The sequence below is a fragment of the Ruditapes philippinarum genome, unplaced genomic scaffold, assembly GCF_026571515.1.
Source record: "Ruditapes philippinarum isolate M1 unplaced genomic scaffold, ASM2657151v2 ctg5183_1_1_1_1, whole genome shotgun sequence".
Lineage (NCBI taxonomy): Eukaryota > Metazoa > Mollusca > Bivalvia > Venerida > Veneridae > Ruditapes > Ruditapes philippinarum.
The window spans coordinates 55,602-72,375 of NW_026861148.1; the positions used below are offsets into that span (position 1 = coordinate 55,602).

Consider the following 16,774-nt stretch of genomic DNA (forward strand, 5'->3'; position numbering starts at 1 on the left):
TTACTATTTCTTATTACAGTAAACACCAAAATGTCGACTTGGACAAGTCAGTCGCAAATGGAGCAGCCTCTACTTTACGAACCAGGGACTGATCCCAAGGATGCAGATGGCGATGCACACTCGCATAAATCACATCCTATATTTGATGCTATCAAATCTGGGTAAGTAAGGAACGACTTAGTGCAGATATGTCAGAATCTTCTACGGAAAATTGACCGGTCATGTCAAATTATTTTTCCTGTTGGGTCATGCCCTAACAGGTGTATCTTAAACTTAACACATATTCATATAATTCTAAGTTACTACTACTTGTATATTTCTTTCTTATTTAACATGTTTTTTTTTTTCTAGGTAAAAGTTAAAAGTTTATTCCTCAATAGATAAAATGGTTTGTTGATTTGTCATGTTTGTTGGTTGCTAAGTCTGGATTATTTATATATATTTACAACTTGTTTTACAGATAATATGTAGCCAGTTTGTCACAGATCTTTTTGTGTAATTTGAGAATAATAAAGGTTTCATAGTACACCCAACAAAAGTAAAATTATTCCTTGACGAACGAAATTATATTAATTTAATTATTAATTGCCTAGGTGATGACAAAAAATTGTCAGAAGAACCTAAAAGTTACGAAAAGTAGTCCATACCATTCAGTATTACATATTTGGATTTAATTTTCTTTCACGCGGATAAAATAAATTAATAAACATAGATAACATAAATTAACAAAAATCCAAAAGATTCATTTAATGAAAGAAAAAACAACAATTCTGTGACCTGTATGTTTTCATTTTAATACTAAATACAGTCTTTCCGAAAGACCGTCGGACCGTCGGCCCTGACCGGTAAAAAATCAGAAGGTCCGATAAAAATATATGTATTGACGGCCCGACGGTCCGGTAAAAAAATTTAAAAAATAATTAAAATTAAAACCTTACATTCAACATTTTGCAAAGGCCGATCATTTACCTAAATTCAAAACATATCAAAATGTTGTCATTACACAATATAAGCTCGTGCAATGCTTGTCAACTGTTATGCATTCTCATAATGCAAACTTTTATGTAACTACGAAAGATAATAATATCCGACAACTAGTACAATTGAAAGTTTGTTTACACAGATGAAAGTGTCAACTGGTGTATTAATTGGAACAATTTACGTCTTTAATCCACAGACTTAAAGTAATGCTTAATTACACGTGTGCTCAACTGGTGTTTAGCTATGAAAGATCGTCCAAGATGTTGACAAAAATTAAACTATACTGTGAAGGTACCAAAATCATTAAACAATTAATCTGTCAACTTCACTAAATTACCGCTATATATAATTCTGTTTACATATGCCAGACTTTTGCTGAAATTTACTCTCTCATTTTGCTAGTATATAGTCTGTATAGAATTTAAGTTTAAATAGCAAAATCCATTGAATACATGTATAACAATATTTATGTTTACATTTTGATTGTGGTGAAAAAAGATAACTTCACTTTGTTGATAATATAATTTTCTTTTTGTACACAAATTTTTTGAGTGCTGACACTTATCAAGTGACTCAAAATGCTATACCAATCAGGTTTTTTTCGGTCCAGTAAAATCATGTTTGGTCCAGTAAAAATTTTCAGTTTACAGGACCTACTGTCCAGTAAAACTCAGAAGTCTTTCGCATAGACTGTAAATAACTAATGTTTTTGTACTGATACCTTGATGCAGGTGTATTACATTTTTGCTTAACAGACGGGATGTGTTTCAAAGTTTTTATGAATTACCTGAGAACACTTAAAAGTAGAAAAGGATTCAATCCTGAAGTCTTTGTGTTAATCAGCAATACATCTGACATATATAAGTTAAAGGTCCCACACCCATTTAATATTCTTTCATTTTCAATACAATTTCACAAGTTCTGATTTTCTTAAATAAATAGCTCATCTATTACATTGTAGTTACTAAAGATGCCTTCAGTAAGTTACTAATAACAGGTATTGTAAATTTTTGCCTTGTAAAATATAACTGGTAAAATATAAGGTACATTGTAGATGCATTTCAAATGGATATTTTGTATGTTTTAGGATGTTGGTTCCAGTTCAGGCCATTGTTGAGCAAGAGGGGCCAGATATTCTGTCAATGAGAGATGAAAAGGGACACACGCCAGCCCATTGGGCTTGTTTAGGGGGACATACTGCTATACTTAGATATGTACTTGAACATAAGGCACCAGTGAATGAACCGAGTAACAATGATCTTGGTGCTCGTCCCATACACTGGGCATGTGTGAATGGGCATATAGCTATCACAGACATTCTTATTCAAGCTGGTGTTAGTTTAGACATTACTGACAATAAGGGTTGTACACCATTGATTGTGGCAGCTCAGTATGGACAGACAATGTTAGCTGGATATCTAATGGGTAAAGGTGCCAGATTACAAATGGTAGATAGAGATGGAGACACAGCACTTCATTGGGCTGCATTCAAAGGTAATTGTTGTACAGTATAATAAATAATACACTGGCTGCCAGTGCAGACCATAATATCTAACTTGAAGGTAACTGTTTACCTGAATGCTACATATAGATTAATAATATGGGCTGGTACCCGAGGGATGGATGTTTCAATCTGAACTGCAAATACAAGTCAGATATTAATATTTTGTATAATGATTTACTGCAATAAAACATTTTTTCATGGAATTTAATGTCACTTCATTCATAACAGTGAAAATAATATAATAATCCTAAGCTGCAATTCATTCATAAAAGGTAAGCTGCACTTCATTCAGAAATTTTATTAAAGGGCAATTGAAGGATAATAGATTCAATTATTATTATATTGATGTTACTAAAATTTATGAAATGTGTGATGTAAATTTCTTACAGGAAAATCAGAGTTGATGAGATTGTTGATTTATTCTGGGTTTAACCCACGTCAGAAAGACAACTTCGGTCAAACTCCTCTACATTTGGCATGTATAAATGGTGACCTTACTAGTGTTAGAGAGTTATGTGAGCAAGTAAGTGTATATAGTAATTTTATAGTTTTAATTGGCTAGATACAATTTATTGGTTTACATTAAAAATGATGTACATGTAGTTTTCGCAGATTAACATTTTTATATGTCAAATGGATGCGAAACAAATATGAAAATTGATAGTTGCTTTTCCCTATTAGAAATACTGTGTACTTTTAAAAATGTTAATTCAACATATTAGAAAACATGTATTATTATTGTTTTGAAATTGCAATGAATGTTGATGAACTTTCAGTTCAGAAGGATACAATTTAAAAGTGATATTTTGAATTTTGAACTGTCTTATGCCAAAAATATTATAATAATTGTTTTTAAAAGCACCAGTATTAATAACTTGTGCATTACCTTGTAAGCGTTTTACAACTTGCGAGTTTGTTGTTATGTTTTTCACGTACATAGAAGCTATTTAGATTCAGCTAGAGAAAATGTATATCTTGTAGGATGGCGTAGAGTTAGGCTTGCCTGATAAGAATGGGAAAACCCCACTGATGTTGGCTACAGGGCGTAAACATATAGCTGTCATAGATTATCTGAAAGCCGAGCTCAAACAGAAAACTAGTTTTATGCCAAAAATAGATTTTTGGTAAGCTTTTTAATGTATCAGTGTACATTCATGAAATATTTGGTGTGTTTCTTACTGCAGTTCCAAACAAAATTGATTACTTTTTATAAGTGATATTTGTTTTATGCAAATGAAGTCTTACGTTTGATTAAAGTTGCTTTTTTCAACTCATGCTAGATTCTTTTCCTTTCTAATTCTTTGACTTTTAAGAAGTGAGAGTTATGCTTACGTCTTGTGAAGTTTGCTATAATTTGCAATAAATGTTGAATATTTTCATCTTTAATTTGTACATAGCTTAGTTAATAGTATATTTTTGTGCACATTTATAATAAGTGAGCGTATATATATAAGATAAGGGAAAGAATACATTGTTTTGTTTTTTGCTTCTGACAGGTCAATAGTATTTGGTCCACCTGGAAATAGTAAAGGTCCATTGTTATTCTTCTTCTGCAATCTCCTGTTGTGGGGCTACCCCATGTATATAATCAAGGTAAGTGGTATCTTTTACTCAGAAGTGTTCAAAAACCTAAATATATGTAAATGTTCATTATCTTGTAGTATTCTGTGAAGTGTATAAGTAACTGTATTGTATTTATGATACTGGTAATTTATGAATATGATACACATGTAACACAAATTATTTATACTAAACATGATTGATAGTTATATGATGTAAGAAGTTAAACACTTTGTCTTAGTGAAGTTAGTGTAGAGCAGTCTACAACTTCCGTTATACTGATTGCTGATATAGTCACATGACTGCAACTAAAAAGTCACATGATACAAACCGATAAAACATGTAGTCACATGACACAAACTGAAATACATGTAGTCACATGACACAAACTGAAATTGTCACATGACACAAACCAAAATAGTTGTATTCACATGACACACATTAAAAACATGTAGTCACATTACAGAAATTGAAATAGTCACATGACAAAAACATCAAGCTCAAGTTCACTTTGAAAATGTCTTAAATTAATTTGTATGCCAATAATGCACATATATAATCTTTAAGAATTACTTGTAAGTGACTTTCTCGCATATAACAGACACACTGCTAGTTATTGATATATCTTTTTATGTTTGTAATATTTCAGTGCCTACCATACACCTGGTATGACCTACAACTGGTACACACTGTGTTCTTCTTCATGAATGTAGTCATGTGGTTTTGCCTATTCCACTGCAGTACGACGGATCCCGGCTACCTTCCTCGCAACATACCAGAATATGATATGGCTATAAAACAGGTAGATTATAACAAGGTATCTACTTCTTTATGACGGAAGAGATAACCGGAGCTTTTATTTATAACATTTAACTTTAATTAAATATGCACTGATAAATATATAAAGGGGTTATAATTTCCCATTTTTCGCATGTATGACATCATTGACATGTCATACAAGATTGGTATCTGCATAAGGAAGGAGTAAAACTATTAACAGTGTTTGAGCAACACTATGTATGCTGAATTCCTGTACATTCCAGAATGACGTCTGAATTATTAAATGCTAAAATCGCGCTTTTTCACCCGCAGAAATGCACTTTATAATAGCTAGCTTATATCCTCGGGCCGATTTAAAAACTATCATGAATGAAAAATGTAAGAATCGCAGAAAAAAGTGATATTTTAAAAAGTGATATTTTTCTACTTTTATATTCTTATGGTCTATAGCATAAACTAATGGTATGGTATGTGTTTATTCCATTCAATAATAAATTTTGAGGGAAAACTGTACACTATCCAATCTTGGTTGATTTTGGATGGCAGAATCTTAAAATGCTATATATTCACATTCTAACATAAATTTTTCACCGCCTAAGCTAACTGCATGACAACTCATTTGAAACAAGCTAAGCTAATGCTTTAACCTGCTAAATTTGTGTAATGGATTTTCCCTGCTTAAAATTTGGAACAGTCCTTTCAAAGTTTAAGGGATTTTAATACTGACAGTATAGAGCCTGATCAGACTACATGAATGTGCAGACTGGCCTGGCTCTATATTGGCAAAGGCCAATCAATTACAGTTCTAACAGATTCAGGGTTATATATTCTCATTATTTTGTTTAACACATTAGCAAGCAGCTTTAAGGTAATTCTTACTGTAATCCTTTCCTGGCAAAAAATTTCTAACTTCGGCCAATGGGGTAATAAATTGGTCATTTCCGGAACGTTATTTTTCACAATCTTCGGTATTCAATAATTTTTAACTGTTATAAATGGGATTTAGTAAATAGTGATAAAGAATGAGTGATTGTAAATAATCAAATGCCAAAGATTCTGAAAAAATAATGTCCAAAATTATACGATTTGCTACGATATCGGATATTGGCCGTTGTAGCATTGTTTGGTGGGAAGGCATTACAGTAAGACTACCTTAATTGGTGAAGCATTTGTTTTACATTGTATACTATTCTATATTTACTTACTATATTTATATTCTATGAAATGCATGTTGACAGGTTAAAGAAGACCTTTGTAACATATTCAGGTGTAAAAACACATTTGTTATAATGGAATTATCCATTTTAAATTCAAGCTACAACAGTGGTGCAATGGAACTGTGTATGACAAAAATGATATATTTTATCAACTTGTTCCTTTTCTTTTGATGGTGTAGGGATACAAAGTGTTTTAAGAACTCTTTCTTACTTCAGCTACAACTTTCAATGAAAAGAATGTTTTAACATTCTTGAAAAAAAATTAACAAGCTGTTATTTCAAATGTATTTAATGCAAATGTTTCCACTAAACATTCATTGATGCATAACATAAATAGAATTGTCGAATGAAAGGTCTTATCAGAACAAAAAGAATAGGTTCATGTTGTGAAGAAAACATTTGATACCGGATTTGATGAGAATTATTGGAATATGGTACATTATGACAACTTTGCTATTGTCTTTATTTTGAATGGTTTACTGAACTTTTTACTTTACGAAACAATTTAGGTTGCTCATTTTGATGAATGGAAGCAGGGAGATAACCCGTTGAGTAGACTGTGTCATACGTGTAGAACAGTTAAACCGCTGCGGTCAAAACATTGTAAAGTTTGTAACCGATGTGTGAAAGTATTTGATCATCATTGTCCCTATATATACAACTGTGTTGGAGTAAACAACAGGTATGCAGAAATCCTTTTACATTTATTTGTATTTATTTGTTTAAACTTAGAATTTATCGAGTGGCTTACTCAGACAGCTTGTTGGTGTAGTAATAAAGTGATGTACCTGGTGCTCTAGATTAAGGTACTGGTTAACAAAATAAAGTTGATGTGTTAAAGTTTGTTGGTTTTTTACTCTAATAAAACTTATGGTATGCTTGAACAAAGATGTCTTGTTTCTGGTTTTCTGACTGCCTTAGACTTGTGTAATTAACTTTGTACATTTCATTACATTTTCAAAATTTTCTTTAAAGTACGGTATAATAGATATTGACACTATACTTTATTTCTGTAATGAAAACCCAAGTATTATTGATTGAGAAGACCAGAAATAGACAATCTTTTCAGCCTTGACATTGCAATGTAGGAAGTAGAAATGCTTTCAAAAGGAGTAGATAGCCAAATCAAACAGAATTGCAAATGTTTGTCTGGTGCCTCTTGTTATCAAGCATGTATTACATACTAGGTGGAAATCTTTCATTTATAAGAAGGTATCTTGTTGGTGGGAGGTCAGTGGTTTTACTAATATGCCTGGAAGGGTGAATGAAGGGCACTGAAAGTTCTTTGCGCTTTGTTGTTGTAACTTGGATTCTTGATTAACTCAACTTGGCAAGAAATAATGTTATATACATGTGTTATTTGAAAGCCAAGGATTTCATTATGTTTGAAACAAGTTAGGTCATTTATTAAGATAGGTAGGTATATGAATATTGGCCGAAGGGTTTTTAAAGAAATCAGCTGTACATTGGTAGCCCGAAACCTGTTGCTGGGTTTTAAACACTGTTTTCCAAAGCATAATGAAACCCTTGAAAAGCATGATTTATTTAATCATGTATTATATTATTATGTGTTTGCTCTGGGCAGTTAAAGAAATCCTGTCAATCCTTAATCTTCTTTCAAACTGCAAGAATATACTGCTTACTAAAACCCCAGATTTCACAACCAGCATATTTGAATGTTTATTTGTGCCGCATCACGACAAAACCAACATAATGGGTTTGCGACCAGCATGGATCCAGACCAGCCTGCGCATCCGCGCAGTCTGATCAGGATCCATGCTGTTCGCTTACAAACCCTATAACAAGAAGAGAAACTGATAGCGAACAGCATGGATCCTGATCAGACTGCGCGGATGCGCAGGCTGGTCTGGATCCATGCTGGTTGCAAACCCATTATGTTGGTTTTGTCGTGACGCGGCTCATTTGTGTATATGTATCCCAGAAATCTAGTGCAGTTTAAACTTCGCCTTGCATGATGTTTTGTCAGGGGATATGTTGAATTTGGGTTAATTACTTGGTTATTTTATATAAAATGGAAAGGGCAATGTATTACAAATAATCCCAAGGAATTAAGTTTGAAAATCCCAGCCAAGCTCAATTTCACAATCTTTTTAACCTTTTATTCTGCATGTTTCATTTCTTACAAAACTTTTGCCTCTGTAAATTATTTCAAATATTTAATGACAAAAATAGTCAGCTGTTTATTTTACAAAAAAAATTATTTTAAAATGATATCTGTTATAAAGAGGCAAAGGTTTATTTGGTGTAAGGGAAGATATGCTATTGTTTATAGAGGATAAGCATTTGATATATTTAACAGATTTAAATACTCATATTTTCTTACTTACTGGTATAGTCATATTCAGTTAGAGCATGATTTACTACAAACAGTTTCCTGCTTAGAAGCCATTAATTTATTTACAGACTGGTCACCAAGAAAATTAAATGTTTTAGCAATTTATTACTATTAAAGTACATTGTTATTAGTAAATGGCAGTTACATGTCTAAGCATTGACCTGAAATTTGCCTGCTTCGTGTGTAATGTTATAAATCATTCATAAATGGTGCTTTTCGTTGTATATGAAACTGTATACTATAAATACAAAAGAAATTTGGAATTTGTGTAGAAAAATGATGTATATAATCAATCCAACAGAAACAAACACTTTTCTTTAGCTTTCAACAATTTCTTTTCTCAGAAAAAAGTTTAATTATAGCAAATGATGCTACATTTGTAATTTTTGTAAAAAATGATAAAATTACGCAGCCAACAGAAAGGCAGCGTGCTTCAGTTTGCCTCAGACTAACAGTTGCACAATCATATGCTTATTCTCTAATGTTAAGTGTTGATTTTCTCCTTTGCTTTGCTTTGCTTTGCTTGTTCTCTATTTCTTTGCTTGTAGATCTAAACTGTTAGTATGTAACTGAAAAGTGAAAATGGAATGTGACTTTAATGAAAAAATGGATTGAAATCTGCATCTTGAAATTGTTAATTCCCTTCATTTAAGTTAATAACTTTCTATATAAAGAAAACAGCATGCTATAGTTATATTGTCCATTGTTTATTGTGTATCTTAGATGATCACTTGCTTGATATATGCAAATTTTTAGCTTGACTTTTTGAAGAATAGGGAGAGCAATTAGGCTCACATAGGCATTGTGTCAACAGCATTGTCACACTACGGTTAACCGTTAAGTTTTTGCATGCAAGTTGGTTTTTCCAAAACTACTGAAGAAAATGGGTTGAAACTTCACACACTAATTTGAAAGTATAATATTTTACTATCCAAGGCCCATAACTCTAAAAAATAGATTTGGACAGACCTTTTTTGAACTTAAAAATCTTACATTATCAAGGCTCAAAATCTTTGCATTATCAAGGCTCTTCTTTTTAGCATGCTTTTCTACTGACAGCTCTTGTTCTTCTTATTTTCTTTACTGTCATACCTGCTTTTATAATTTAGATGCATGTAATCTCCTTACCACATGAAATCCTAAAGCATTGTTAGACATTCATATTTGTATTATACAGATTCTACTTGTTTAGTTACAATCTTAACTACTTAATTCTTTTTGGTGGTAGATTGCATGTAAACAAGTTTGAATACAATACACAGCACGTTCATTTGCATTTAACCTTACCATCCTAAATTTACATAATGAATTCAATGAATTATAGGGATGTCACAATCAAAATAGAAAATTGAGCAGCTAACTACAAATGAGAATGTTTAGACTGACAAAAGATGCTTTCTATCCTAGCTCTTTAGTGGCGGTTAGGGGAGTGGGACGAGCTTTGTTTCGGAAAGTCAATATTGCTTCTAGCACCCAAAGAACCATTTAATCTCAATCACCACTGGTTTCTTTAAGTATATGGAGTATTGGCAGTTACTGGTCTTACTGGTATATATCTGTATTAACGTTTCAGACTGGTGCCTACCCAACAAAAGTGTTGCGTGGTAGTCATATTACATGTACTTAGATCATTTGATGTTTTGGATGATATATAAACTGCTTAACCGTTCTTGCTAGTAACCCTTTATGAACTTGCCCAGTTTTCATTTTTAGAACTGTCCATTATCAGTTTAGGGGATGTCAAGATAAAAATTTGAAATTGGTCAGTCCCACAGTAAAGAATCTGGTCTGACAGGCTGCACAGGTTTAGTTTAGTTTAAACATAGTTTATTTCGAACAAATTCACAATATATATACAGACAATAATGTACACAATACAAACATAATATGCTGAAAAAGGATTGGGTCCGAAAGCTGAGCTTATAAAGGCCTTCTCCTTATAGATTTACAATGCATAAAATACACAGGTTTAGGGTTATAAAAGTTGATACATGTACTTACTTGCCAATGTTCTGCAAGGTCAGGGCTGCTTAGATTTTGTATTTTATAATCAAAATCCATCACAAAGACTGTTCCTAAAATTAATTGCATGAATTTAAACTGTATAGTTTGCTAGGAAACTGGCTTTTAAATATGATTTGATTGGCTTTGCTTTTGAGGTTGTTAACTTTTTATCATGTTTTGTCCATACACAGAAAACATTTGTCTTATGTCATTCTTTGCTTGAACTAGTGTAGTACAAGCACATGTGTAAACTTAGTGCCCATGTTTAGCTAAAAAAAAAACAAAACAGTTCACCACCTTTGCATATTGTGTAATATACTAGTTTATTAATCAACATTTACAGTATTCACAATTACATGTATATTTAAGGTAATGCATCCAGCATAAGCTCATGAAAACAACTGGCATATTTCACAACTCGTAACAATCTTATACAGACCATATTGTTACCTTAGTGCAGTAATGGTCTAACTCCTATTAGATTATATAAGGAGTTAGCCTGTTACTGCACTAAGGTGACAAATTATAAGGGTTAGTACAATGACCATAAACACTCGGTTTTAAAATTTATGAACAAATCTGTAAAATAAATGAAGCTTGCCAAAATTATTTGAGCTTTTAAAGGATGGAGTACCTTAAGAATTTAGAGAACTAGTGTGTAATGATAGTGTTTTTATATGATCAGAGTTTCTGTAAGAGAGAAATGTAGATTGACAAATTTTCAGTTAAATGGGTCATTTCGGTGGATACAGTCAGACTAAGAGTTAAATAGCAAAAATCTTAAGAACAGTTGAGGGTCAGAATAGGACAAAACAAAATTTTAAAGAAATTGTATTTTTGTTATGTAAAAACATGTTTTTTGTGGTGTGAAGAAAGTAAAATCTAGCAAATATTTTAATTAGCAGTTAGATTATTATTATCTTGCATTAATAAATGTTGACAAAGTTAGATTTATCTCTCTTCAACAAAGTTATTGACTTACAGAAAATCTGATGACCATATTTCACGTAACAGTTTTTTCTCTCATTTTAATCACAACAATTTGTTTTCCCCATATATAACCACATCTCTGTTTTTATAAATAAATAACAATTACCAGATAATTAGAGACATAATAAATTGACTGGTGCCCTGCTCTCGTTGTAGGCACTGGTTTCTGGGTTTCGTATGCAGTGTACTCGTCAACGTTTATATCACAGACTACCTCTGCTACCACCTTCTTAACGAGTTTGGCTGGGACTGGGTGGTTGTCGTCGGGTCATGCGAGGCCGGTATCTTAACTTTTGCGGTCACGGGTTTGAGTTGTATGATGGTAAGCCAGAAAATGCCCTTTTAAAGTGATAAGTGATTAAGTTACGTTCACATAGAGTTGTTCCCCCCTTCCCTGGTACATTGTGCTCAGTTTATGCCAGTTGGTTTTTTGTGGGATTCTAAATTAAGGTAATTAAAATGTTGGATTTTCTCTACTTCGGCTCTGTTTTTCAGATGTTTGAATATTGTTTGGGGGTCTTTGAGTAAATTTCAATAAAGGCATCATGCATAGTGTACATGGCGGGGGGACTGCTCTATTGTAAATAATTGACAGAACTTGAAGTTGCTGGGGTGCAGAAAGTTTTGTGTACCTTTTCATACCTACTGTCATTGTTTCAAAAAATTTAATTCTAGATTTTGACCACATCAAGAGCTTGATGTAAAACTGTTTGCATCTCCTTCATAATATAAGAGATGCAACATTTACAAATGAAATCCTTTGGGTATACTCATCAGCTTCAAGATCTGTACTGTAGATGTTGGAAAGCTTAAGCATCTGATAAACGATGCTTGTGCTTTCTTTAGATAAGAAGACTCAAGTTGATTGCGTAATTTTTGCATTAAATTCAGTAGTTCCTTCAGTAATTGAATGGGATTATAGATGATGGTAAATGAATGTAAGGATTTTTTTAATTCCTTCAGTTGCCGTAACAGTCTGGACTTTCAAAAATTTAATTAATGATAACTGAACTGTATATGCATCTATGTAAAAAATTATGCAATCAGTTTGAATTAGCTAGAATTGTGTATAATGGTGTTTACTTTTATTAGGGGAAAATGTTGAATTTGTTATTTCAGAGTTACATTTACAATATTCTGCTATACAGTAATGGTTAACGGAGCTTTAACCATCTTCCTCAGTCTGTATACATTGAGAGTTACAGACGAGGAGTGGAACATTGTTTATATGTTCTATATGGCTGTCGGCATCTTCTTCGAGGGAGTTTCTAGCTATGTGTTTCTAACTATGGTATGTACTCCATTTTATATTTTTCAAGAATTTCAAGGGCACATTATGCCTCTGAAACGAAAATTATTTCCTTAACATGAGTTTCATTGTGTGTAAATGGTTGTTTCAGAGCATTTTAGATGCTTAGAAAGTGGAGTTGAATGTGATGTTATTTGTTATGAAAGTAGCAAACAAGTAATATGTCCCATACAAAATACTAAATCACTATACCTCTATCAACATGGTTCTCGTATTTGGCCAATGAGCAACTTTTCGAAACTGTAACAGGCCATCAAAAATATAAAGATTTTGAAAAATAGAGATAAAAAGCATTTCTTAGGCATAATGGGCCTTTTAAAAATTAGTTACTGAAGTATGAAACAATACATGCAGAGTCATAGTTTATTGATGTAATGTTAGAGACCCATTGCAACAGTAGCAATGGTTGAATGCTGCATTAAAATATTGCTGAACAATTTCTTTAAATAGAGTTTTTACATGAGCGTGACATTTATTTTGAGTTATATTATGTATATCTTGAATGAATGTGATTGGCTGATGACTCAAGAAGACCGATTGTAAAGATGAATCCTAGTTGGTCATAGATACTGTATCTTTTATACTTTAAGATGCCAAAAGTTAGGATACCCAGAGTTTCCATATGCATCATTTGCTTTTCTTTTAACATCACTTGAGTAAAGTAAATTTGAAGTTTATACTTTGAATTACTTAAAATATACTTAAATAACTAATGATCATTTTAGCATCAAATTTTTTTTCTTTTTCTTTCAGATATATTTGTCAGTGGTGAACCTTACAACAAATGAGTACATAAACTACAAGCGCTACAAACATTTCAAGGACAAGGACGGCAGCTTCAAAAACCCCTTTGATTCCGGCTGGAAATTTAATGTCCTCGAGTTCTTTAAGATCATTCCCCAACCTCCGGAATTTCTTGATCCTGATGATTATAATGAAACTCCGTAATATACATATGTCTATATTATACAAAGTATTGAAAATGTTTCTATGGAAACAACTTATTGCTTACATTAATGATATAATAATTATTTACATTTCAGCGCGAGTGAACTTTTAATTTATTTGATTTTATTTGTAAAATGTTTAAGTTTAATTATTATATAGAGTTTAGAGAAAGGTAAATGTCACTTTTGGTATAATGTGAGTTATAGATTTATATGGAATGAAATCAGATAAAATTGGCTCTATTTTTTTGTATAAAAAAGGAAAGAAAAGTTAAATTTGATAACATAGATCTGGCATTTTTATTCTCCTCTTTTTGGTTTTCTAAAATATAGAAGTTTAGTCTTGATGATTTCTATGTGTTTAATGTTGTAAAGGCATGATATCTGATTACATTTGAATTCATTCCTATGTCATATGAATATGTAGAAACTTATTTTCTTATCATATACCTTCCATATTAATGCCTCTTGGTAACATAGAAATTTGCCTAATAGGGGCATTTATTTGGAGACTCAAAAAAGGGGTAGGGGCATTTATATGAGGTAAAAGGTATTTGTATTTATTTATGAACTGATGTCTATAATCATTTACATTTATTATGATCAGTAGATAGTTTATCTGTTAAGTTATTTTGACATTTTAATCAGTAAAAAGTATTTCTCAAGCAAATTTTGCCATGGATCTCATGTGAGTAAGTTAGGTTATAGTAGGTTGGTGGCTCTACTCTGGGTCTGATTTGTGCTATAAAGAATGCATGGTGGGTCTTTTTCCACCAGTAAAGCAGAGATATTTGAGGACCTTGGACACCAGAGCTAAAACTCTTGAGTTATTTAAGGACCTTTGACTTAAGAATCATCAAAAGTCCTTGGATTTTATTCATTTATGGACCTAGATGGAACACATTTCTCAGCAACATTTTCATCGATGAAAATTGATATTGTGTCTGCCATCATTACAAGATAAGTTCGCAGATTCTAGTGGAAAACTGGTTACACTGGTAAGGAAAATGTGTGCTGGTGTGTGATTAAAATACTGAAATACACCTGGAATTCAAAACAAAATACCATCAGTGCACTATTACTAGTGCTAGGGTGCAGGAATAGGTTAAATACAAGTAATAGATAAATTATGTGATAATAGTTTTATGTATCATAATAGTTAAAAATTGATATGCAAATTTATTGATATCGTTTTCTTTCAGCCTATCAAATAGTAATCCTTGAATAGCTAAAATGGGTTATTTTTATACATATTGTAAAGTGTTAGTTGTAAATGATTTTTGAAAGCAACATTTGGCAATTTTAGGCTATAAAAATATAAAACAAAGGAACTTTTTAATGATGAAATTGATTTTAAGTACATGTATTTCACGCAAATGACTGCTTGAGTTTCAAATATTCTTTTGCAACAGATATTTTTTTAAGCATATGAATTTTAATAACCCATTTTAGACTGTAAAGGAAATGTAAAAATGTTTTTGACATTGTTTTTGATCTCAACTTGTATTTTTAACCTTGACCTATGTTTTTGACCTGTGTGTGGTGTTACTGACCTTGACTTGTGTAATTGACCATGACCTTGTGTATATTTTCAGGCTTTCCACGCTTGTAACAACATTACAGTCAATGAGAGAATCAATCATAAACGATATGGCTACCTTAAAGATGGAAAGGGACAGTTCTACAACCCCTTTAGCCGAGGTGTAGTGAAAAACCTGAAGGAATATTTCCACCTAATCCGTCCATTTGAGGAGAGAGACGTCGAGTTATTAAATATTAGAACTGTTTGAGGTTATTTTTTGTACATACACCAGTATTTGAACTTAATTAAATTGTGTCTTAACGTTAACAGGGGAGATAAGTTACATACTAGATTGGTATGAGGGAAATTATAAGGAAAGAGAAATGAAAGCTGGGTGCAGTGTTTCACTGTCTCGGTGCATTTTGCCGTGGTTAGAAATTTTGAAATGTGTAGGATAGGTGAGTGTGGCGTTAATAATGGGCTGTGTTTGGAAGAATTATTCCAACATGAATTGTGTTTTAGAATTTGTGACAAGAATATTGTGACTGATGTTATAATGAATGTTATTCTTGTTATTATCACCTGAATACAGCTGCTGTTGTCCATTCATCACACCATTTCATATAAAACTTACTCTGTTTAATATAATGCATTGATTATGATTTGTCACCTTAGTGCAATAAATTATTAACTCCAATTAAATTTAGAAGGACTTGACCAGTTATTGCACTAAGGTGACGATATATTCAGTGTTTAGAGATTTATATATGGACAGAAACACTTCTGCTTCACCCATCTATTATAAACAGATATACAGAATATTTGTGCTTATACAATTTCCTGCTAATTCAAATGGCTTGCAATTCCCATTGTCATCAATTACCTTCCACTTGTCCAAATTGTAAGATTTGTTTGTCATATCACATTTTTTTAAGGTTTGTTCAAAATTACACTTATTTACATACAGTTTTATTATTTATACCTACAAAACAATTAGAGGTTCAATCCTGCCTGGCATATTTTTCATAAGGAATTTTGTGTTTAATATTTAAACAACAAAGATCCAGTTTGATTTTTGCATTGTTTAAAATAATCATGTCACCAACACTACTTACTGTTAACTCTTTATAATTATTTTTAGCATGTTCCTTTAATCTACAAGTCTGAATTATATATCCCTTACTTAATTATGTTAATCAAAATATTTCGTCACCTTAGAGCAGTAACAGGTTAACCCTTTATATAATTCAATAGGAGTTAAGCCGTTATTGCACGAAGGTGATGATTTGTTATAAAATTATTATGGTATTTTATGTGCTGACATTCCAGTTTGCACAAAGTCTGTGATAGAATAGAGTAAATGAATTATGTAAGAGTATAGAATTGCTCTGCCTTTTCATATGGGCATTGGCAACAAAAACAATTAAAAAACAAACTTGAAATTAAAATTGATTCCCGAGTAAAAGTCTTGAATAATGTAGGCTTTTGAAATTAAATGTGATGTGTTCACATTATTGTGTCGCCTTGAAAAGGTGACATATAGGGGTTACTTTTGTCGGCGGTGTCGGCGGCGTCGGCGTCGTTGTCGTTGTCGGCGTCGGCGT

The 16,774-nt window shown here is 32.1% G+C and overlaps 1 protein-coding gene across 2 annotated transcripts; it reads left to right on the forward strand.

Moving 5' to 3' along the window:
* The first annotated feature begins 4 nt into the window (after positions 1-4).
* LOC132714697 (uncharacterized) lies at positions 5-16,580 on the forward strand. Of its 2 annotated transcripts, XM_060697607.1 has the most exons (10): positions 5-161; positions 2,069-2,475; positions 2,875-3,008; positions 3,467-3,609; positions 3,982-4,078; positions 4,695-4,847; positions 6,552-6,724; positions 12,512-12,683; positions 13,455-13,645; positions 15,244-16,580. In XM_060697607.1, the coding sequence occupies exons 1-10, from the start codon at positions 31-33 to the stop codon at positions 15,353-15,355; spliced, it is 1,713 nt and encodes a 570-aa protein (XP_060553590.1). In that variant the 5' UTR covers positions 5-30; the 3' UTR covers positions 15,356-16,580. The 2 variants fall into 2 exon arrangements, with proteins under 2 accessions (XP_060553590.1, XP_060553591.1); XM_060697608.1 differs by lacking the exons at positions 12,512-12,683; positions 13,455-13,645 and adding an exon at positions 11,549-11,714 and having other exon boundaries at positions 6-161.
* Positions 16,581-16,774: the final 194 nt, after the last annotated feature.

Coding starts and splice junctions, on each gene's coding strand:
- LOC132714697 (XM_060697607.1), top strand. CDS start 31: ATGTCGACTTGGACAAGTCAGTCGCAAATGGAGCAGCCTCTACTTTAC. Junction 4,079..4,694: donor ACCCCATGTATATAATCAAG/GTAAGTGGTATC, acceptor GTAATATTTCAG/TGCCTACCATACACCTGGTA. Junction 4,848..6,551: donor ATGATATGGCTATAAAACAG/GTAGATTATAAC, acceptor GAAACAATTTAG/GTTGCTCATTTTGATGAATG.